Source organism: Anguilla rostrata, chromosome 14, assembly GCF_018555375.3.
Source record: "Anguilla rostrata isolate EN2019 chromosome 14, ASM1855537v3, whole genome shotgun sequence".
Classification (NCBI taxonomy): Eukaryota; Metazoa; Chordata; class Actinopteri; order Anguilliformes; family Anguillidae; genus Anguilla; species Anguilla rostrata.
Window position 1 is genome coordinate 1787177 of NC_057946.1, and position 23809 is coordinate 1810985.

Genomic DNA, 23809 nt, shown 5'->3' on the forward strand with positions numbered 1-23809 from the left:
CCTCAAGAGAAAAAAAAACGTTACTAAAAAATAAACCCTGTCTTTCCACCTTCTCCGTTATTATTTCTGCGGGTTAAGTGTTAGCAACTATGACTGTGCAGTGCGGAGTGTTTCAGCTCCAACTGAGCCGCAGCGGACCGCGGGTTACCCGCCCACACCTCTGAGTGGTGGCCAGGCTCCCCCCCCACACCCCCCCCAACCCTAGTTTCTTGTCAGCCATGATTAATGGCTGTCCAGCCTAGCACAGCTCGCGTTGCCAGTTTCAGCATTGTTCCCTGGATACTTAATGAACTGACAGACTTCTTTTCCCCTTCTTCGCGGTCTTACTTTTTTTTCTTTGTCTTAAGAGTAATTGTGCTTGCTAAGACGTGCAACAGCACCACGTTGTGGTGGAGAAGAAGTTCTACAACTGGACATGTGACATTTAAAAGAGGCACTGGTACTGCATTTCATTTGCAGTGTTCGTTATGGATTATGCATTTCATGGTTTGTTTTTAATGTCCTTGGAATCATCACATTCTGACCAAATAAAAAATATGAACAAACACATCAGCATTCACGGTGTAGCAGATTAATTTCATTCTTGAATTTTTGAAGTCAAAGGTCAGTTTGGGTTTTTTGCTTCAAAACAGGACCACTGACTGAGTTTTAAATTTAAACTTTACTAATGAGACACTGATGGATGATGAAATAATAATAGAGTATATTACGGAAACACGTGCACGGTGTTATTTTTTAATTCATTTTAATTATAACTCACCTCATGCCACTTGAACTGGTTGCTGCTGCCTCATTAATTAAATGTAGTACAAACTGGCTGATTAAGCATTATAACTGAAATAAATAACACCAGCAAAGGGACAACATCCCAAATCTGCTGTGTCAAAGGCAGCTGCGACTGAACTCTGAATCTCAACAGAGTGAACTGGCCCATAGCAATCATTACAGACTTTGTCCCCATCTGTCGGTAAATTGAGAAATTACACAATTATGAGATTGCCTACAGCTGATAGTGATGTAAATCAATAAACTTTAATCGGCTCTCAACTCGAATCAACTGTTTTAATCAGTCGTGTGACTTTAGCAGTATCAGCGTCCTTATGACTGAAGAAAAATTCTCAATTTAAGGCAGATGTTTTTATGAATTAAAATGTTTATATTCATAACATAAAATGTTTCTAATATTTTTCAGTTGCAGCTTCCTTATTAGACTCTAACTTTTTTTTTGTTAATTCAGGCTGCCCAACACTGTTCCTGGAGATCTACCGTCCCGTAAGTTTTCACTTTAACCCTAACAAAGCGCACCTCATTCAACAGCTAGAGCAGGACTGCCCAACCCTGTTTCTGGAGATCTAATGGTAATGGACTGCATTATATAGCGCTTTTATCAAAGCGCTTTACATTGATGCTCTCATCCCAGAGCAGTAGGTTAGTGTCTTGCTCAGACCTTCGACTGCCCAGGCGGTTTAACCGCACCCTCCACTGCCAGACATCGTCTGCTATGTTCCCAGTCCGAGAAGTTTTCAAGTCGCTTACAAAGCACACCTCATTCCACAGCTCTAGTTCTTGTTGAGCTGCTAATTAGGGTTGAAATGAAAACCTACAGGACGGTAGATCTTCAGGAGCAGGACTGGGCAGCCGTGGGCCAAAACATCCTGAGCTTCCTTAAGTTAATGTTGAATAAACTTCTCATCGCTCACTAGCCAACAGGTCACCAATAGTCATTATCGAAACATAATCTTTTCCTGTATTTGTGAAGTGTCCCAGAGCAGGACACAGTAAACGTCCAGTTGCAAATATAACACTAGTATGAACAAAAAAAAAAGAAGTTCTGCATGCCAATCTGGAACTATCTGATGCTATTTGCTGTTTGACCACAAGGTGGCACTCTTGTGCTTCTGCATTAACCTTCCCTCAGCTCTCTTTCCTCAAATGAGCTCCTTCGTATCTATAAGGAAAAGGGGATGTGTGGAATTCAGGAAGGTCCCATTACTCTTCACTCCTCATCTCCTTTCCTCTAATCTCCCACTACCACTCATCTCCTACCCAGGAGTATGGGGAGGAAGGGAGGAGAGGAGACAAGTTTCAAGTTGTTTCGCCAAAACAGTTCTGTTCGCTTCGCTTGTCTCCTCCAATATTGGGACACTGGAGGGAGGGAGGACACAAAGATTGGTTAACGGGGCACGAAGGAGACGAGGTGGTAGTGGAGGAAAGGAAGGTACATTTTTCGAGTATTCCATGGAGGGAGGGAGGTCAGATTGCAGTCATGCCAGGATGGCATTTCAGCTGCTGGGGGGGGAGGCCCCAGCCCCCAGCCCCCAGCCCCCCCTTAACCTGCGCACATGAGAGCACTCCTGTTTTTCACAATCCTTTATGCAGTCCCACTGGGAGCTGGACCTGAGGACCGGGCCAGAACTGAGTCAGAACTTCAGCAGGATCGTCCACACGACCAAGGCAATGAGACGAGCCCTTTCGCTTTATGCTAATTCCTTTTGGTTTGAGCGCATGACCTCGTGCTCTGACCAGAGAGAAGCAGCTAATATGCTAGCGTCAACAAACTCCCTCTTCCTCCGTGTCCTGTATCTACAGCACCATCCTTTTGTTCCTACTTCAGCCCCACCCCTGGCTAGCAGGTGCGGAAAATCAAACACACAACCATCCAATCTCCATACGCAAACATTGGCAGTAGAATGGGTCATACTGAAGAGATCAGTGGCTTTCAACGTGGCACTGTCATATGATGCCACCTTTCCAACAAGTCAGTTCATTAAATTTCTGCCCTGCTAGAGCTGCCCCAGACAACTGTAAGTGCTGTTATTGTGAAGTGGAAATGTCTAGGAGCAACAACAGCTCAGCAGTGAAGCGGTAGGCTACACAAGCTCACAGAACGGGCTAGGCCCCTTAATTCCTGTGAAGGGAAATCTTAATGCTACAGCGGTGGTCTCCAACCCTGGTCCTGGAGAGCTACAGGGTCTGCTGGTTTTTGTTTTCACCTTAAAATCAGCACCCAATTGAGTTAACTGTGTAATCAACTGCTCTAATCGATTCATGAACTGCAGATGCACTATGAAAAACAACAGACCCTGTAGCTCTCAAGGACCAGGGTTGGAGACCACTGTTCTAGAGAATTGTGCGCTTCCAACTTTGTGGAAGGCCCTTGACCCGGTTCAGCATGACCTCCATGCACAAAATGATTTGCCGAACTTAACAGGCCTGCACACAACCCTGACCTCAACCCCATCCAATGCTTTTGGGATCAGTTGGAACGCTGACTGCAGGCCAGTCCTTACTGCCCAACATCAGTGCCCAACATCACTAATGCTCTTGTGGCTGAATGGAAGCGAATCCCCGCAGCCATGTTCCAAAATCTAGTGGAAAGTCTTCCCAGAAGGGTGAAGCTGTTAGCAGCAAAGGGGGGTGGTACTCCATATTAAAGCCCATGGTTTTGGAATGAGCTGTTCAACAAGCACATATGGGGGTGGTGTTCGGGTGTCCAGATACTTTCGTCCATGTAGTCTGTAACTGGGATAGTATGCCCTTACACGTGCAGAGTTCAGGCTTCGAAGGCCCCACCACAGCACCCCACCCTGGAGCTGACATGGCGATTTGCGATCGACTGTGCTACAGTGATCACACCAGTTTGTGCTACTCTGTTTGCAAATGGGATGTCAGGTCACTGACCTGCATTTTATATGTAATCAAACTTAATAGATATGCAAATTATATGTGGGCAAGAGTGAAGACATAGAGATATTTCCCCAGCACCCCTTCTTTTTTTTTTGTGGGGGGGGGGCTATTGCTATTGTGCGTACCTGTATATACAGTGAGCGGACAAATCTGTGTTTGCTGATGACAAACATGAACACCAAGACACTCCTTCTCTACAGGCTACCCTGTTGTTTTCCTCCTAGTGCTTGTACACCTTACAACTTTATATAGCTTGTGATTCACCTGTGAAGTCACGGCCGCAGCTATCAAACCCCCTAACATATTTAGTAACAATTTAAAAATAGTTCGCCTCCTACACACGTATCCTGGGCCCCCCTCGATCCAAGGATAAGGTGTCCCTGTTTTCGCCCCCTATCTGTAGCATGTCTGTAGTGCACTGACGGACACACCCCTAAACTCTAAATATAATTATAAACCCAAAAAGAGAATCATGTGTACGAGCTACCTGACTTTTAAGAAGAGAAATAACATGTTTTTGCTAGATGCTGATGTTGGTCCTGTTCTGCTGTTTCACTGCTGTGGAGCGAATCAATGTAGCTACTTGGAGCCTAGCGCTCATCAAAAATGTTCATTTTATACTGGAACATAAACCTTCGTGCTCATACGTAGACCAGTACCTACCGTCGAAACGGCAGAGGTTTATCTGACTGCAGCTAACTCAATGAAATAAAATGGGTGCGGCACGTATTGTGGTAATTCAGTATCTCTGTATAGCTACAAGGTATTCAGGTCTCTTCTGGTTCACAGTTTGCGTTGGGTCAGTTTATCTACTTCAGTAATTATAGGCCTACGTTTTAATTACACAAGCCAGATCAGGAAACTATCGTGCAATCGCTGTGTTACACTTACACGGTGATGACTGATATTCTAATATTGTATATTAGCGTCCATTGCAAAAAGCTAATTAACTTTAAAGTTATATACTGATCAGCCAACTCCTTTTTTAATGTATTTTTTTATGTCAGCTAAGTCAGTCTTGTTAGCTCCCAAGATGCGAGACGATTTGAAAAGTTAACTGCCTGTGATAACATGTATTGTGAAACCTGTATAACGGGTTGTCTGAATGAATAGCGAATGACATCAGCTACATCTTGAGATATCGATATAACGTTAGACTTGTAGGCTACTAAATTAATCACAGCCAAATCGTGGAATTTAGCCTAGTTAGCCGCTCAGTCATCTCGCTGATAAAAACACAAAACACGTGTTATCGGAAGTCTCTCTTCTTCCCTCCCCATGTCTTCTCGCCGTGTACAAGTTTCCTGAGTCGGGCCTGCCTGCCAAATTATCCTCGCCTCGGGGCGGTGTAAATCCCAGCCCCACTGCGGTTTGCTTTTCCCACAGAGATAGGGAACGGGAAGCGAATGACTGAGTCTCAAACTCCGGGGAAGTCCGGAGCAAGATGGTACTCATCACCGAGCCGTCGACGAGCTTTTTGACTCCACAAACTACGCCAGAAGAAGTCAAGTCGATTAAATTCGCCAAGAAAGACGTAAAAACGACACAGTCGAAGTAAGTTTTAATGATAAACTAGCTGATATTCGTTAGCTGTTAGCTGACCGTTGACGAAGGCCCAAGCAGTTACTTTTTACGTGGCTAGCTTGCAAAGCATTGGTTTTGTTGTTCTTATTATTTTTTAAACAGCTATTTTCTTATAGTAATGTTTGTGACGTTATATGGCTACTTCGCGTTTCTGCCTCGCTGATTTTTTCCCCGGGGCGCACAAGCAGACGTTCTGTGCGTTTTATGCACTGTAGGCTAATTTAATGATGTGTATTTTTTAAACTATGAGGTGTTTAAACTTGTCTGCAAGTGAGCTAGTTAATGTCTTAATACGATTTATCTGAACAAGGAGCTTTATGTTTAGTTTGTCATATTTGGCGTGCATAAATGAAATACAATTTATAATTTCTTTGAGATTGTTTATTTGTTTTAAACAAGATATTCGTTTGGCTTTACATGTGTAATGTGTTAGTTATATGACGTACCGTAGACACTTTGAAGTCCGTGACCTAGGCTACGTGATCAACTTAAGAGTTGATACTCAGAAGTTGATCACGTATTCTATACCAGCTGTTTGGATGGTTTGCTAAATGAAATATTACAAATGAAAACTAAGTATGGTTGGTACCGATTAGCCTAGAAGGTTTACTAATGCAGCTGGCTTGCAAATAAGTTTGCCTCATACTCTCCAAGTCCAGTTATCTTATCAACGTCACCTTGTCGTGCATTTAGGCTACAGCACTGAGTTAGGTAGGCTAGTTCTTGTATGCTTAACACACATTAACAACCGGGATTCTGGGCTCTGAAAAATAAGTCAAGCAGAAAAAAACAAATATAACTGCAAGGTGTGGACAGTGTTTTTGTGTCATCGCATTCTGCGTCCCAAATGGACGTGAGCTTTTGCGAGTGTTAAGACACTCGAGTTAGCTTCTTATACCGTTTCAACAAGACTCAAGAAAATCTTGCGTCTGTCCCATAACTCATCGTCAACCTATACAATAGGTTTGTCATTGCCATGTCCTGCAAGGCATTGTGTCAAATGCGTCCAATTCATTGCCATCGTCACCTCTTTGACAATTGTTTGTTTTAATCAGGGGTCTGCAGCCCACGTCCTGGATAGCCGCGGGGTGTTCTGATTTCCACTATTAGGCCTGCTCATCACTTAATTGGCCATACTGAAGCTGTTAGTGACACAAATAGGTCACCTGTTTTTTTGGGTCTGAAATGGTTGCTAATGTTAAGGCGAGAAAAAAAAATCAGCCTGCTCGTGTGGCTCTCCAGCACCTGGGTTGCAGTAGACACCTGCTTTTAACCGAGGCCTTGCTCGTGGTTTCTTACGCACGTCTCCAGTTCTGATCCAGAGAATGGCGGAGAGGATCGAGCTAAGAGAAACGGGAAACCGGGTACCGACCCGCTGCCAGCGCCGGACACCGAATCGGATGCTCCGGAGGTTCGGAGGAAGCCGTCACTTAAGAGGTGAGACGCTGCCGCGGGCTACCTGTAGGCGTGGACGGAGCCAGCGCGCTTATAGTGGTGCCGTCCACAGGTGAATTTCTAGGAAATTAACTGACTCTGGGATTGCGTGATACCCGTTCAAAATCCAAGCATGACATTCCCCTGTGTGTGGCTTTTTGATCCTACAGAGGTTCAAAAAGCTAAGAGCCGTGAGCGTGCTCTGCCCAGAGCTACAGTACGTGTAGGCCTGTTCAAACAAAGCCTCAATGTTTGTGCTGAACCGTTTGTCTAACTATGCTATGGGAAAGCAGGCCTGGACACCTGGTCTCCTGACAATGGTCTTAACAATGACTCTTTAGACTGCTCATCTCAGGTACAGTCCTTCATTAGTAGTCTTTTGGGGATATTAAATGAAAGCCTATAGGTCATAAGGTGTAGTTCTCCTATACATTACAGAATGACTTACACAACATTTATATTGCATCCATTTATACAGCTGGATTTATACTGAAGCAATCCAGGTTAGGTACCTTGCTCAAGGGTACAGCGGCAGTGTCTAACCCGGGAATCGAACCTGTGACCTTTAGGTTACAAGACCAGTTCCTTTCCCTTTATACTACACTGCCACCCCCCTATACATACAATGCACACATGTGCCTGGGGTGGGAGTGCAGTACAAGGTTGTATATATAAACGTTACTCATGAGCTTATGGAGTTCGACATAAAACCATTTCTCTGTTTTGTGTAATTATGGCTCCTGCGACTTTGTCTGTTGTTAGTGTTTGCGTGTATAGGTTAATCTATAACTTACCCGTTCTGTTTTCTTTCTGTTGAAATCAGTTTGGTGGAGGTCACGCGATGTATTGTCTTGTTTTTTATTTTCTGTGTTTACACTCCAGCACTTAGAGTATTTGAACAGGCCATAGAGAATATGGCCTATGGGGAGGTCGCACGTAACACCTGTCAGGCACATGCACCTGTGGACTTCTGCGCTAGCCTTTTTAACTGGGCGAATGAACGGTGCACACTTACTGTTCCGATGAAGGCCTGCAGGCCAAAGCTTTAACTCTGTGCTGTATTAAAGCTTTATTTTTGGCATTCGGAAGCCTAGAATGAAGGTGAGATACTGAAGGCTCTCTTATACCTGCACTGAGGAAGCAACGGAACACACCTGACTAATCAGAAACAACTGTGAAGCCATTGGTCCCAAAATTTTATGGTGTCCTGAAGTGGGGGTACTAAGTGCTGTAATTTCTACATGGTGAAACCAAAATGTATTTAAAAAAAACACCCTTTAATAAAAGCTGAGTATCTGCACTTTAACCACACGTGAATTTTTTTTTTTACGAATTACAAATCTAGAACTGTGGAGTAGAGAGCCATATCAAGGAAAACGTATTGTCTTTTAAATGCGTTACTGGAGCAGGTGTTCTTTCACATGCGATATTTACTAATGGACGGCAGGCTTTGTTTGTTGAACATGGTCTCGGGGTTTTTATCTGCACAGTGAGTAATGTTGATTTCCCGTCTCCGAATGGCTGCACCTGCGGGAGCCAAAATAAGAGGCGGCTATTTAAAGGCCTGTTTTAACGGCCTCTAGTCCGCCGCGTGATTCGGGCCGTGTTTACGTTGCGGTCCCGCTGTTTGGATTCTGGGGCTCGGCCCAACCGACTTTCGGTTGTGGTCAGATGAAGCGCACGTAGCCGGCACCAAACAAAAGACGCTCTGCAGCAATCCAGTTTAGGGTTTCTTTTTCCCCCGGTGGTGTGACATTGGTTGTGTCCCGGTGCTTAGAAGTCTGTAACTGTCAGAACTGCACAAGGAGGGTGTGGATATTTACTAGTAGTCAGTTCTTTTTTTTACTGAACTTCTTTGGAAGTCCAACGTATAACTCGCTCACTTGATGACAGTTGTGGCGATGGCGCTAATGTTTTTCCATAGTGCAGACTCGCCTTCGTCCCAATCTTTTTTGTAAGTGCGTTTTAGGGCGTGATCACCTTCTGTGGTTTTAATGTTTATGGTTTTGGTTTTCATTTCCGTCTGCTTCTGTTTGTCGTGTGCGTCCATCCAAGCCTTCCCAGGGTGGTGCGTACTTAAATTAAATGTAAATTTTTTACTTAAAATAAAATTTTAATTAAAAAATTAAACAAGGACAACAGAGAAAAGCAAGCACGATTGCTTATCAAGCGAGCAGGAAGGTTATATATTTGAAAAGGAGTTACTCGTTTTTTGTTAAATGTTTTGTTAAATGCAGTTTTTGATAGTTGTGTCATACGTTAAACTGGGTGACCTTGTCCAGCCATTTGATATTATTCTGTAAAGCATGCGTATAGCTGTTTATGCCTGTTTGATGGGAACCTGTAATATTTTAAATATTATTCCAGCTATGGAATCAGTGCCATATGTTGACTTTTTTTGTCTTGTTTTTTTTTTTGTTGTTGTTTTTTTTCTTCTTAGGTCAAAGGTTATAGACCAGACGCCTCTGCTGCAAAATCCCAGTGATACCGAAGCCAAGGCAGAGGGGAAGAAGGCCCAGTCTAGCCAGGTTCGCGCTGCAGAAATAATTACTCCCCACATTCACACTTTTAATTAAGGTGTTCTGTGCAAAGAAAGATCACTGGCATTGGTCTCACAGGTCCTGGTTGGGGGGGGCGGGGGGGTAGGCTCTGTTGGGAAATGGGTTGCGGTTTGGGTTTAGGTTTGGGGGGTGGTTAACAGACCCAAGCAGGCTTTACCGAATTTCAGATTAGCACGAGGTCAGCACCCATTTTAGACCTCTGGGGTGATTTGTCCTAAATGTGGTCTTCGGGAAATCACCTGACAGCCCTGTGCATAGAAATTTGGGCCTAGGGGGCGTGGGTGGTGGCGGGGCGGGGGGGGGGGGGGGGGTGTGTGCGTACGTTTGAGTTTTCCTCTTAACATCAAGAGTGAAGCCTCAATCAACCATCCCTGGGACTCTGCAATCGCTGCTCTTAGTTTAGTGCAGCTGTCTGAGTGCGTGAGCATGTACTGAAGTGATGTACTCAGTGTACCGAAGACACTGAGGAGCTTGGACAAGCCCTGAGATTTCCACAGATGTTTACCAAACCCTTTGAACCCCTCTAATGAATCGAATCTGACAGCGTAAATTGCCCCCTTTGCCCCAGTCATTTACGGAGGGGTTTTTCTCCTTACAGTCCAAGACGAATGGCCAGTACCACAAGCTTTTCAAGGAGATCAGCAAAGAGGAACTGCTGAAACAGAGTAAGTTCAAGGATTAAAAAATTTTTTTTTTTTAAAGCTAACCAGGGGCGCATGTGCCGAGCTGCTTCTCCAGATTATTGAGCGGTTTCTGTTTTGCCTTCCTTCTGCGCTGAGAGTGTTTTCACGGTCAAAGGAAGGCCGGATTGAAAGACTGTCTTGATGCAACGTGGCAGAACTCGGAGTAATTGCCACCAACACAAAGATGACAATGTCACTTCACAGCTCATGATTCTCATTGCAGAGGCACTGGATCACTATTAAACAGGGTGCTACTGTGAAAACCTCTTGTTTAAAAAAAAAAAAAAAAAAAAAGAAATGTAATGGAAGCCATTTTGCAGTAGTTTCCATCACGACAGTGTTGTGTTTCGTATGTTGTGTGCAGACGCCAAACGGGCGGCTTTGCTTCGCTCATGATTGACTTTGGGGGGAAATGTGCTGAATGGCCAGGATGACTGTGTTTCCAGGGTAAACACTGATTTGCGGGCCGGAGAATCCCTGACCTCAGCGACTCTGTCCTAAATCCCACGTCTGCCCCTAGGTTACACGTGCGCCTTGCAGAAGGACATGCTTTTTCACGGAAAGCTGTACGTCTCCGACAACTGGATCTGTTTCCATTCCAAAGTCTTCGGAAGGGGTATAAAGGTACGGCTTTGCAGCGGCTCAAAAGAATGCCCGGTCGTTTCCGGAATTATTTGGCAGCGATTTTAATGAAAGGCCACAGTTTAATACCCTGAGATGACTTCCTTGTTTTGTCCCCCCCCCCCCCCAAACAGATTGTGATTCCCGTGCTGTCTGTGACCCTGATTAAAAAAACCAAAACGGCCATTTTGGTGCCAAACGCTCTGGTGATCGCCACAGCGGACGAGCGGGTAAGCGGCCCATTCGTTCGATCGTTCGTTTGGTCGATTGTTTGTTTGTTCGTTTGGTCGTTTGTTCGTTTGTTCGTTTGTTCGTTTGTTCGTTTGTTCGTTTGTTTGTTTGGTCGTTTGTTTGTTTGTTCGATCGTTCGATCGTTTGTTTGTTTGTTTGTTTGTTTGTTTGTTTGTTTGTTTGTTCGTTTGGTCGTTTGTTCGTTTGTTTGTTTGTTTGTTCACAGTAACCTCGCCTGCGTTTCTGACCCAGGGTTGTTTTGAACGTGTGTGTCCGCAGCACGTGTTCGTGTCCTTCCTGTCCCGGGACACCACCTACAAGTTCCTGAAATCCATCTGCCCTCACCTGGAGGTAGGTGTCCTCTCGCGTCCTCTGCTCACCCACACTCCTCTGGCCTTCTTTGACATCTGAGGGAGGCTGACCTGTGAACATCGCCTTTTTAAACCTGAGTGGGGTCTTATTTTATTTATCTGTCTGTCGCTGTGCTCCACTAGTCTATCGCTGTTCGCTAAACCTGCATTTTGAGTTGATGGGGGGGGGGGAGGAAGATGGTGGGGGAGGGGAGATGGTGGTTACGTGCTGCTGACTGGCTGTTTGCTGCCAAGCTGTGGACTGGGAATCCTTGTTCCTAGACTCACTCTTAGATTCTTATCTCAAAACGTGCTTGTGATAAATCGGTTCAGGCGGTTGCGCAACCCTCTCTAATTTTACTGGAGAAATTCACCAGAGGGTGTTCAGGTGTGCTGAGTCGGCACTGTTCATTATTATTATTATTATTATTTTTCATTTCCCTTATTAAACCCTGGTCTTGGAGGGCTCTGTGGATCCACTGGTTTTTGCTGTTAGTCAGCACTCAGTTAATCAGTTAAAGCAGTTCATGGCAGTTAACTCCGTTAACTCACTTCACCTGGACACTTGGGCCTGAACTGGGTGCTGATTTTAAGGTGAAAACAAAAAGAGTTTGTGGCTCTCCAGGACCAGGACTGCTGACCCTTCCGTAGGGTTTTACAAATTTAATGTGATTTTATTTTACCTGTCATCTCACTGTGGGATTTTGGCTACATTTACCGTTTAATACTTCAGATCGCGTTTTATACCTCAGACAGACAGCTCGTTGTTCCAAAGCTGAGCGTAAGAAATCTTGTTTCTGGATATTCCAGGCGGAGAAGAAGATGGGACACGATTCGAAGCCGTCCTCCACAGAGAGCAGCTTCAGATCGGAACGGCCAGCGTCCCTGCAGCTGGTCAGTACTGCCCCCCACCCTCCCCCAAATCACACCCCCCTTCTGCTCCGTATGTGCGCATAGAGAGGCTCTTCTACTAGACTCTTTCCTGAAACGGCTGTCTGTACCTCCTCTGAAATTAGAAGGGGGGGGAAGCTTTTTTGTATTTCTGTGGGTCTGTCTGAGCTGAGGGGCCGTTGCCGGGTGACAGTGTTTATCAGTCAGCAGGGTGTCCCCGCCCCATCTCCCTCTCTAGCGCCCCCTGGCTGCCAAGCCTGTGTGTTTGTGCGGTAACCATGGTGCTGTAGACTAGTGGCGGGTTACAGCACGCCTTCCTGTGGGTCTGTAGGGGAGTGTACACTGCCCAAAACTGGTGGAGGAACACTGAGGCCTCGGGACAGGCCCACGGCCGATTGGGGACTCCAGACTAGGGGGGCGGGTGTAAAAATGTGTTTGTGTTGTGAGGTTAAGGCCTGGTGTGGGCCTATGCTTGCGGCTGTGGGACACAGCGCCCCCTGTGGGCCAGTAAGAGCATCTCCCTCCGGTCTCCGCAGGACTTCTCAGCGGGTTTCTCGGACCTGGACGGGGTGGTGAGGAAGAGGAGGCAGAAGCTGTCGGAGAGCAGCAGCTCCGGGTCCCAAACCCCCGATTACGAAAAACCTGCGGGTGAGCATCCCGTACGCGTGTGTGGGCTCAGAGCCCCCGTAAATAAACACACTGATCTCTCCGCACTTCCCCTCTCTCTCTCTCTCCACCTTTCACTTACCCGGAGACGTTAGTTTGGGAAAGCAAACGGTTCGGTGTGCTCAGTAATGGCCGAGCTGAGGACTACCGTGACGAGGCGGAAACCCGATAACATGGAACTACGTTAGCGTTGCTCCGTGTTTTCATTCCAAGGGCCAGGAGGAAGTTTGAGCAGTGAGGGTATGAGGGTGTTAGTTCCCCATTCTCGTGCCTCGTAGCTTCAATAGGCACTGAAATTTAATAGTATAATAGACTTCAAAAAATGGGGAAACATTAGCAAATTTGTTAAATAAGTGTTGGGCAGAAGCAGTGGTATGAGAATGAGCCCCTAGGGTGACAGAGCTCAGGAGGTAAGAGCGATTGTCTGGCAGTCGGAGGGTTGCCGGTTCGATCCCCACCCTGGGCGTGTCGAAGTGTCCCTGAGCAAGACACCTAATCCCTAACTGCTCTGGCGAATGAGAGGCATCAATTGTACAGCGCTTTGGATAAAAGCGCTATATAAATGCAGTCCATTTACCCCTTCCTACGTTTCCTTAAAATACATAAAAACCTATTGTGTGTTAAGTCAGCAGTGGTGTTTTATAGCTGCTTCTTACTGAAATATTGAGGGTTTGTTTCTGTGTCCCAGTGAAAAAGCTTTTGAGCGTTGTGTAATACCTCGCGATGCACAGTTTACTGTCAGAGCGTGATTGCGATCGCGTGTCTGCAGTGAAAGAATGGGAGGGGCCGTGTCGCGGCGTGGCGTGTTGGCGGACGTGTTGGTACCTGAAAACCTGCCAGGCGAGCTAACCGCCGCCGCCGCTGCTCTCTTCCTCTCTGTTCCGCTCGGCAGAGTTCCCGCCGCTCCCTCAGAAGTACGTGAAAGCGCCGAAGAAGGGCGAGGTGGCGGTGCACGCCGACGTCCACCTGCAGAAGGGCGCCGACCCCAAACACGGACCCCACCGCAACGGTGCGGAACCGCCGGGACGTCTATCGGGACATCCAGTGAACGGGACGCCTCTTTTTTGGGGGAGGGGGGATTTCTGTAGGTTTAGTTGCCCAGTGACAGCGTTTTTCCAGTCTGCCGGGTGTCCCCGTCCCATCTCTCTCTAGCGCCCCCTAGCTGCTCAGCCTGAGCACCTCTCCTCTCCGCACCTAGTTCCCTGCAAATATACAACTAACGTGCAACACGTCCAGTAGCAATGTAGCTTTCGCTAGCCACATGCTAGGCGTGCTTGAGTTGGCTGTGTAGCCATTTTTGTTTAATTTGTTTTCCATGTAATAATCACTGATGTACTTAACAATACTCCAGGGTTATTGAGTTTTACTCTCCGTTATCCTGGGTTTGAGTCTGACGGCCAAACACGGTCAGTGTAAATTAGAACTATATATAAATGCCTGTTGAAATGCATTCTGGGACGGCAGCCAGTAGTCCTTGTGCTCAGACGGGTCATAGCAGTCCCTGTTCAGTGGTGACACGTTAATTTGGGGGCCAGGACATTCCTTGTTGGACGGCTCAGAAATAGGGGTGTTTGAAACGGGATTCCGCGGTGGGTAAATGTTGGGGTGCTGCCGTCCTTGCAGGGCATGTCAAACCGACGGCAGAGCCACAGAGGGGGACCCCCCCGCAGCCGGGGGCGCTGAACTCACTGCTGCTGCTGTACCTGCTGCTGTGAGTACACCTGTCCTTCAGGGGTGGGTCATCTAATGTGGGGCATCAGATCTCACTGCAGTGTGTGTGTGTGTGTGTTTGTATAAATGTGAGTGTGTGTGTGTGTTTTTGTGTCAGTGTTTGCATTGGGTCCCTGCAGTGTGAGTGTGACTGTGTGTGTGTATCACAGTGTTTGCATTGTGTCCCTACAGTGTGTGTATGTATCACAATGTTTGCATTGTGTCCCTACAGTGTGTGTATCTATCACAGTGTTTGTGTTTTGTCCCTGCAGTGTGTGTGTGTGTGTGTGTGAGTATCGTGTTTGCTGTGCTGGTGTGTGAGTATACAGTGTTGTGTTTTGTCCCTGCAGTGTGTGTTGTAGTATCACAGTGTTGGTGTTGTGTCCTGCAGTGTGTGTGTGTGTGTGTCTGTGTTTGTGAGTATCACAGTGTTTGCATTGTGTGCCTGCAGTGTGTGTGTGTGTGTGTGTATCACAGTGTTTGCATTGTGTGCCTGCAGTGTGTGTGTGTGTGTGTATCACAGTGTTTGCATTGTGTCCCTGCAGTGTGTGTTTGTGTGTGTGTGTGTATCATAGTGTTTGCATTGTGTCCCTGCAGTGTGTGTGTGTGTGTGTGTGAGTATCACAGTGTTTGCATTGTGTCCCTACAGTGTGTGTGTGTGTGTGTGAGTGAGTATCACAGTGTTTGCATTGTGTCCCTGCAGTGTGTGTGTGTGTGAGTATCACAGTGTTTGCATTGTGTCCCTGCAGTGTGTGTTTGTGTGTGTGTGTGTGAGTATCACAGTGTTTGCATTGTGTCCCTGCAGTGTGTGTTTGTGTGTGTGTGTGTGTGTGTGTGTGTGTGTGTGAGTATCACAGTGTTTGCATTGTGTCCCTACAGTGTGTGTGTGTGTGTGTGTGTGAGAGAGTGAGTATCACAGTGTTTGCATTGTGTCCCTGCAGGTGTGTGTGTGTGTGTGTGTATCACAGTGTTTGCATTGTGTCCACATGTGTGTGTGTGTGTGGTGGTGAGTATCACAGTGTTTGCATTGTGTCCCTACAGTGTGTGTGTGTGTGTGTGTGAGGGGTATCACAGTGTTTGCATTGTGTCCCTGCAGTGTGTGTGTGTGTGTGTGTGGTATGTGTTGTTGTGTCCCGCAGTGTGTGTGTGTGTGTGTGTGTGTGTGTGTGTGTTGTGTTTGATTGTGTCGCAGTGTGTTGCATTGTGTCCCTGCAGTGTGTGAGTATCACAGTGTTTGCATTGTGTCCCTGCAGTATGTGTGTGTGTGTGTGAGTGTGTGTGTGTATCACAGTGTTTGCATTGTGTCCCTGCAGTGTGTGTGTGTGTGTGTGTGTGTGTGTGTGTGTGTGTGTGTGTGTTTGTATAAATGTGAGTGTGTGTGTGTGTTTTTGTGTCAGTGTTTGCATTGTGTCCCTACAGTGTGTGTGTTGTGTCGAATGTTTGCATTGTGTCCCTACAGTGTGTGTATCTATCACAGTGTTTGTGTTTTGTCCCTGCAGTGTGTGTGTGTGTGTGTGTGTGTGTGTGTGTGTTGTGAGTATCAGTGTTTGCATTGTGTCCCTGCAGTGTGTGTATGTATCACAGTGCTTGTGTTTTGTCCCTGCAGTGTGTGTGTGTGTGAGAGTATCACAGTGTTGGCGTTGTGTTCTTGCAGTGTGTGTATGTGTGTGTGTGTCTGTGTTTGTGAGTATCACAGTGTTTGCATTGTGTGCCTGCAGTGTGTGTTTGTGTGTGTGTGTGTATCACAGTGTTTGCATTGTGTCCCTGCAGTGTGTGTTTGTCTGTTTGTTGGCTGATTGTCTGGGAGGTTCCATGAGGTTGCAATTCGTAAGAAACCCTCACAACGGTGTGGTTGTGCTGATGGAGTCACCCACACAGTAGCATTTAAATTGTGTTCACCTGCTGTGTGTGTGTGTGTGTGAGTATCACAGTGTTTGCATTGTGTCCCTACAGTGTGTGTGTGTGTGTGTGAGTGAGTATCACAGTGTTTGCATTGTGTCCCTGCAGTGTGTGTTTGTGTGTGTGTGTGTTTGTGTGTGTGTGTGTGAGTATCACAGTGTTTGCATTGTGTCCCTACAGTGTGTGTGTGTGTGTGTGTGTGTGTGAGTGAGTATCACAGTGTTTGCATTGTGTCCCTGCAGTGTGTGTTTGTGTGTGTGTGTGTATCACAGTGTTTGCATTGTGTCCCTACAGTGTGTGTGTGTGTGAGTGAGTGAGTATCACAGTGTTTGCATTGTGTCCCTACAGTGTGTGTGTGTGTGTGTGTGTGAGAGTATCACAGTGTTTGCATTGTGTCCCTGCAGTGTGTGTGTGTGTGTGTGTGTGTGTGTGTGTGCACGCGTGTGTGTGTGTGTGTGTGTGTGTGTGTGTGTGAGTATCACAGTGTTTGCATTGTGTCCCTGCAGTGTGTGAGTATCACAGTGTTTGCATTGTGTCCCTGCAGTATGTGTGTGTGTGTGTGAGTGTGTGTGTGTATCACAGTGTTTGCATTGTGTCCCTGCAGTGTGTGTTGTGTGTGTGTGTGTGTGTGTGACGTGTTGTGTGTTGTGTGTGTGTGTGGGTGAGTATCACAGTGTTTGCATTGTGTCCCTGCATGTTGTGTGTGTGTGTGTGTGTCACAGTGTTTGCATTGTGTCCCTCAGTGTGTGGTGTGTGTGTGTGTGTGTGAGTAGTATCACAGTGTTTGCATTGTGTCCCTGCAGTGTGTGTGTGTGTGTGTGTGTGTGTGTGTGTGTGTGTGTGTGTGTGTGTTTGGTGGTGTGGTGTGTGTGTGTGTGTGTGTGTGTGTGTGTGTGTGTGTATCACAGTGTTTGCATTGTGTCCCTGCAGTGTGTGTGAGTATCACAGTGTTTGCATTGTGTCCCTGCAGTGTGTGTGTGTGAGTATCACAGTGTTTGCATTGTGTCCCTGCAGTGTGTGTGTGTGTGTGTGTGTGTGTGTCACAGTGTTTGCATTGTGCCCCTGCAGTGTGTGTGTGTGTGTGTCACAGTGTTTGCATTGTGCCCCTGCAGTGTGTGTGTGTGTGTATCACAGTGTTTGCATTGTGTCCCTGCAGTGTGTGTGTCCTGGTCCTGTCCTCATGTTACATGGCCTTCAAGATCATGTCCCTGGAGGAGCGCCTCTCCGCACTGGGCTCCCTGGCAGAGTACCCCCTTAACGAGTAAGAGAGACCCCCAAAAACCAGCTCACAACCAGGGTCACGCTCCCACACAACGAGTTACAGAGACCCCCAAAATCCAGCTCACATCCAGGGTCACACCCCCACACACAACGAGTTAGAGCAACATTTAAATAAATGAAAGTGATTCCCATCCTGGTCTTGTGAAATGAAAGTGAAACTAAACTTGGAGCTTAATTATTTTCTTTACCTATTCCTGTTGAAATAGTAGTATTTTTTCACCTTTATCTTTGGGTGTAATGAATGTAAAATAGCTGTGAAAGTTTGGCTTAATGCAATGTATTTTCTTAATATGGACAAATTGTGTTCTAGAAATGGTTTGCACTACAGAGACCAGCTGGACGTTGGCAATGCAGAAATATACGGAGAACTGTCCACAAACCTGCTGAAGCTGGAGAAGGTGTGTAAGCCCATTGTGTTTTGGCTCTGAAGTTATGATTACATCACACTGAGATAACAGGGTTTCTTTCTTAGTCATGCATTCATATTGGCCAGTTTCCTGTAAGTCATGCACATAAGTCCTAGACACGAGCTGTTTGCCTTTTGAATGTTGTTCAGAATTTAGGGTTTAGGGTGTGGAAGAATCTCTCACTCCTCTTGTGCTTGTCTTGGTCAACATCACATAAAGTCAGGGCAAGAAGACCAGAGGCACCATGCTGCATTTTTTTCAGTATATTCAGTATATTTTTTCCCCGTTCTGAGGGACAGGTGTGGACGAGATGTTCAGGTTTTCTTTTCTCTTGGATGACTTCCGCTTTGACCCGTCTCCCGACCCTCAGGTGCAGAAGAACCTTCGGAAGCTTCTGGAGGAGACCTGATGGAGGCTCCGGAACGGTCCGCCCGGGTGGCCCCGCCCACTCGGACCCGAGCCTGCACTTTAAACGCGAACGAGGGAGGAGAGGAGGAGGAGACGCCACACGGCACCGTTTCGAACCCGAGCGCTCTTGATAACTGCCGTCTTCCACACCAGCCTCTAAGGACACTGCCCCCCCCCCCAACCCGCAATGCTAACTCAGACACCGCGCTTTGCTTCAACAGTTGGAAGACCCGTGTGGGAGTGGAGGAACAGGTACCTAAAAGGTATTGGTCAGTTTGGATAAAGCCACAATAGCCTTAATGAAAATCAGGCCAACTAATGGGATATGGAGCCCAGTGTAAATTGACCGGCCAATGGGATTTAAGCCAATGTAAATTGGGTAGCCAATTGGATGAAACCTTACATGAACTGGGCCCAGTGGGGATGAAACATATTGTAAATTGGGCAACCAGTATTTATTTTTTTTCTTCGCACCCAGCCTATAGGTCGATTATAAGGTGCATCTCTGCTCAGTGATTCGCGTTGAGTTCCAGCATTTCATTTAGTGAGCAAGTTTACATACTGTTATTGTTGTTGAACTGTCTTTGAACTCTTGTTAAAGCTAAATGTAGAAAGAAGGTTGTTTCCAGTTTTCAGGGTAATGTGTCTCTGGCTGTATCCCCCCCCCCCCCATGAGACGGGGGTTTTTTCTCTTCTCAATCAATTTGAGTCGCATTTCGTCTGAACAGAGGGAGACGAATCAGCTCCTGAACTATTTCTGTGGAACGCTGGGATGTGGGATCAACCCTGGCTTTATTCAACGAGCATGTCTCAGCACTTTTCCTTGCTTTACCTGCCGTTCCCAGGCTGTCTAAATGCTCATTTTTTTCCCACAAGTCTATGCTGTGTCACTGCAATAAATCACATACGTGACAGCCGCTCCTCCCGGCCTCCTGGTTGTTGACCGTACCTCCCGCATGTTTCAACACGGTAACAGCGAAAGCACCAGAGTCCCTCGGTGTGAAAAACCTTCGCTTGTGTGGTGGGTTTGTACTTCCCTTTGTTTTTAGAATTCCCCTTCATTCCCCGATTGCCTGTTTGAGAGTAGGCCATGCGCACACTTCCTGGAAAACAAACAGATCTGTAGCGTCTGGTCTTTGCTGGTCTACGGTGAAGTCTACGAAGCTCTTCATCGCTCTAGGAGCTTATCGTAGAGGAACTACTCCTGTTACTGAAGCGCGGCCACGCGGACATCCCCCTACCCCTGCAGCTGAAAGGAAGGCCTGTGCCCTCTGTCTTTGTCCACTGATGTAGAGGCAGACGGGCGCGTGAATGGGTCAGCCCCTGGATTCCTCGCTGCGCTCCGCACCAGGGGATTGGGCGGGGGCGTGACTCAGCCCAGAGGTGACGTGGCGGATGTCGGTCACTCGCTAACCCGCTTCCACCGGTTTTTCGGTTACGAGCCTGAATCTTAAAGCTTCGTATAAAGCCGAGTGAAATTTCTGGTTTTGGGCTGAATCTCACCGGTATGAGTCTTAAGATCCCTGTCTTACAGGAAGAATCATTTTTGAACTTTGTGTCCCGCGCCCTCTGGTGGCTGTAATATGAACAGCCTCTGTTAAATTTACACGTCCCTTTATATGAAGGTGGCGGCATTGCCGGTACATCTACTCCAGGGGTGTGTTCCAACCGCTTATTTTTTACCTCCTTGCCTCCTTTCCATGGTTCCTTTTCTAGTATGGAAGACCAAACAGGTCAAAAAATGTCTAATTGATGTCTAGAATCATACGTTGTCAACGCAGATGCATTCCAATTGCCGATTTTATTTATCTTCGGTCTTCTCGTGACCCAGAAACGTTCGAGCGCCCTCATCTTTAAGGACATTCCAATCTGTTAACTGCCCCTCGAAGGAGCAAGGAGGCTCTCGGAGGACGCTTCAGCGAGGATACGTGTGCGCTGCGTTTTCGGGAGTATTTTTTAGGAACGTGTGAGGTTTAGAAGATCCACCTCTCCTCATCCGTAACTTGTTGTGGCTTCGAATCGACTCTTCACTGCACAAGAATGTTCCTTTAGCCTAGTGCGCGTAGCCTCGATTCCTCCGTCCTCTTCTCATCCTTGCGTTCTCCGTTGGGTGGAGCTAAGGAGTGGACACGAGGAACAGATGAGAGGAATGTTTGAGTGTGCCACAGGTGAAGAATAGAGAGATGTTAAAAGACTACGCTGGAGAATGCGGGCATCGATCCCGCTACCTCTCGCATGCTAAGCGAGCGCTCTACCATTTGAGCTAATTCCCCTCTGGTAGCCTCTGGCTCTGCTGTGTCGGATTCTCTTCGGTCCTTTCTATGCTGTAGTGGTCATTGCACTGTATCCAGTGTCCAGAGTTCAAATTTGGATGCGACTTTCTGTAACAGCTCTCTGTGTTACCACATTACTTTCTTTCAGATAAGAGCAGCAAGTACCCGGCTGCCGATAGGGGATAGTGTGTGTGTATGCCTGTAGATGTGTGTTTGTGCATGTGTTTTAGAGTGTGTGCGCGTTTGTGTTTGCGGAAGTATTTCTTTGCGCAGGTCTTGAATTGTTTGTGTGACAGCTCCCTGTGTTACCAGATTACTTTTTCTGATAAGAGCAGCAGTTACCACTGATAAGGGATAGTGTGTGTCTGTCTGTGTGCGCGCGCGTGCGTTTTGAAGGAAGTTAAAAGGTCACCACTGGAGAATGCGGGCATCGATCCCGCTACCTCTCGCATGCTAAGCGAGCGCTCTACCATTTGAGCTAATTCCCCTCAGATAGCCTCAGATGTTGCTATGGCTAAGTTACCTTTAAGCTTTAGCAGTTCTTGCATGCTAGTTTATTGTACCTAGCACTATGGAGTTCATGGACCAAACAATGATATTCTCCCAGTTGTGTCCTCTTGGCTTGGTTTATTGTGTGCCCAGCTTCGACGTCTGCGTCTGGCTTGCAGTCTACGCTGCAAAATAACAATAGCAACCCTGCGGGAAGCTGCCACAACTGCCGTGTCTTCTACTAAAACTTATGCCTTGCAGGGACCTACCCTTTCCTGGAGGTAATGTCTGACATGCCATACGTACTGGCCGGTTAGCTCAGTTGGTTAGAGCGTGGTGCTAATAACGCCAAGGTCGCGGGTTCGATCCCCGTACGGGCCAAAGTTCCTTTTTGTCTTCCTTTACATATTGATAGTGGAAAGGATAGAAAAGAAAAGATGCTCTCCCCGTCGGGGAATCGAACCCCGGTCTCCCGCGTGACAGGCGGGGATACTCTCCACTATACTAACGAGGACAGGGCACACAAAAATGTAGGGTAAAGGTCATGATAAGCCTGCGTGCATATGATTTGTGTGTGTGCTGGTTTTACAGTGTATATGTATGTGTGTGTGTGTGTTTTAAGTTTTAGTATGTCTAAGTGTGTGTATGAGTGTGTACATGTGTATATGAATGGGCACGTGTGTGCGCGTGTGCTTGTGTTTGAGAGTGTGTATGCGTGTGCATGTTTTACAGCGTGCTTGTCCCCAGGAGTAGGCTCGAAACGGTGTGCAGACTCTTTAGCCAATCAATGACTTAAATTAAGCACTTAACAGCATCAAACGCATCAAAAAAAAAGCCAGCAGACACAGCGGCCCTCCCTGATCTGGGTTTGGGATCCCTGCTTTAAATGATGGGAAAATCGCATCTGGTTCAGTGTGCGCAAGATTGTCCCACTCAGTTTGTGTTCCCCCCCCTCCCCCCCCCAGTTGGGACCGTACTTTCCAGCTGCACACCAGCCACCATCCTAAATATCGCGTCAGCAGACCGAAAACAATCCCAGGATGCACTGGATCGCACCGAGAATCGTCAGAGTAAGAATTCGGTTGTACATGGCTGGTCTCGAATCGGCTCAGACTTCATGCAGGAGTCAATCTTTTTTTAACGATGATGGACGCCTTCTCGTTTCCACAAAACTCCTCTGAACGACCCCTTCAGAGGTCCACACTTGGGGCGGTTTTATGGGGTTTATTGACAAAGGGGTGTAAAATGTTTTCCAGCACATAAAACACATCAAGCCAGAGCGGTCCCCACGAGACATATAAAATGTTGTACACGCCAATCAAGTGTTTACGCATTTTTGAAAAGAGGAAGCACACACTTGCGCAAAATAAGGCAAGATTTATTTATAAAGAGCACACACACAAGGTACAATTACCAGAGAAAGAATGTTTAACCGTTAGGCTGGTTAGTTATTTGACCTTTGCTATGCTCCCAGTATTTCCGTACAAACACAAGTGGACGATTGATTTCTATTTTGCAGACCTAACTGTCTAATCGCATTCAATGCAATGAGTTTCACTGTAGGAATTGGGTTTTAACCATGATGCTCATTGAAGGAAGAAAAATCACTGACTTGACCTACTCTCATTGTGAAATTAGTTATTCTCTTTGTCCGCTCCAGCTGTGGACAAGTTCATGACGCAGTCACCTGCTACCCTGACAAAATTTGTTCACAGTAAGTGTTTATCTGTTACCCGATTTCCTGTGCATTCTGGTTTGTGGAATTAATAATAGTGTGCTGCCCCCTGTTGGTGGCTCGCAGGCATTGTCGCGGCTCCTCTTCATTCAAACTTGATTCCCTGGGCCAGTGGGAGGTCCTTGCTGTAGTTGATGGTGCTGTTGTTGAAGAGGGGGGGGTCGTTAGTGCGGTCTGTCACAGGTGGGCCTCATCCACAGTCCCCGTGACAGCCCAGCGTACACACACTGTCCTCACAATGCTGCTGGAATGTCCTCTCAGTGTTATAACAATATGGCACTACACGGTGAGGGCGTTTTCGGTTAGCTGGGAGACTCTAGGAGACATCAGTGATACTCCCTCCCGCTCTGCCTCAGCTGATATGATCACCAGTGCCCAGGTGCAAAATGGCCGTCCTGCGTTACCCAGGAGGGGGGTGCCACACATTGGTGGTGGATAAGGTGAACCCCCCACTTCACTGTTAAGCGGTTTGAGCCAACCAGTAGAAAGGCACAAAGAAAAGGTGCTCTCCCCGTCGGGGAATCGAACCCCGGTCTCCCGCGTGACAGGCGGGGATACTCTCCACTATACTAACGAGGACAGGGCACACAAAAATGTAGGGTAAAGGTCGTGATAAGCCTGTGTGCATATGATTTGTGTGTGTGTGCTGGTTTTACAGTGTATATGTATGCGTGTGTGTGTGTTTTAAGTTTTAGTATGTCTTAGTGTATGTGTGTGTACATGTATGTGTATATGAATGCGCACGTGTGTGCGCGTGTGCTTGTGTTTGAGTGTGTGTATGCGTGTGCATGTTTTACAGCGTGCATGTCCCCAGGAGTAGGCTCGAAATGGTGTGCAGACTCTTTAGCCAATCAATGACTTAAATTAAGCACTTAACAGCATCAAACGCATCAAAAAAA

General features: G+C 46.9%; 1 protein-coding gene and 5 non-coding genes across 10 annotated transcripts; 2 read left to right on the forward strand and 4 right to left on the reverse strand.

Annotated features, from left to right (window-relative positions):
- Positions 1–1122: 1122 nt before the first annotated feature.
- On the forward strand, positions 1123–22779 carry LOC135239267 (GRAM domain-containing protein 2B-like). Of its 5 annotated transcripts, none has more exons than XM_064307813.1 (15): positions 1123–1272; positions 5074–5241; positions 6583–6708; positions 9146–9233; positions 9865–9931; positions 10470–10573; positions 10705–10800; positions 11081–11152; positions 11962–12045; positions 12579–12690; positions 13601–13717; positions 14332–14419; positions 17474–17578; positions 17909–17996; positions 18376–22779. In XM_064307813.1, the coding sequence occupies exons 2-15, from the start codon at positions 5132–5134 to the stop codon at positions 18412–18414; spliced, it is 1296 nt and encodes a 431-aa protein (XP_064163883.1). In that variant the 5' UTR covers positions 1123–1272; positions 5074–5131; the 3' UTR covers positions 18415–22779. The 5 variants fall into 5 exon arrangements, with proteins under 5 accessions (XP_064163883.1, XP_064163882.1, XP_064163885.1 ...); XM_064307812.1 differs by lacking the exon at positions 1123–1272 and adding an exon at positions 4313–4450; XM_064307814.1 differs by lacking the exon at positions 1123–1272 and having other exon boundaries at positions 4484–5241; positions 11081–11158; positions 11971–12045.
- Positions 20614–20686, reverse strand: trnaa-agc (transfer RNA alanine (anticodon AGC)). Its single transcript has one exon. It is a non-coding gene; the product is annotated as a tRNA-Ala (tRNA).
- trnaa-agc (transfer RNA alanine (anticodon AGC)) lies at positions 21102–21174 on the reverse strand. Its single transcript has one exon. It is a non-coding gene; the product is annotated as a tRNA-Ala (tRNA).
- Positions 21483–21556, forward strand: trnai-aau (transfer RNA isoleucine (anticodon AAU)). The gene has a single exon. It is a non-coding gene; the product is annotated as a tRNA-Ile (tRNA).
- On the reverse strand, positions 21618–21689 carry trnad-guc (transfer RNA aspartic acid (anticodon GUC)). Its single transcript has one exon. It is a non-coding gene; the product is annotated as a tRNA-Asp (tRNA).
- A 638-nt stretch (positions 22780–23417) lies between the features above and the next one.
- On the reverse strand, positions 23418–23489 carry trnad-guc (transfer RNA aspartic acid (anticodon GUC)). Its single transcript has one exon. It is a non-coding gene; the product is annotated as a tRNA-Asp (tRNA).
- Positions 23490–23809: the final 320 nt, after the last annotated feature.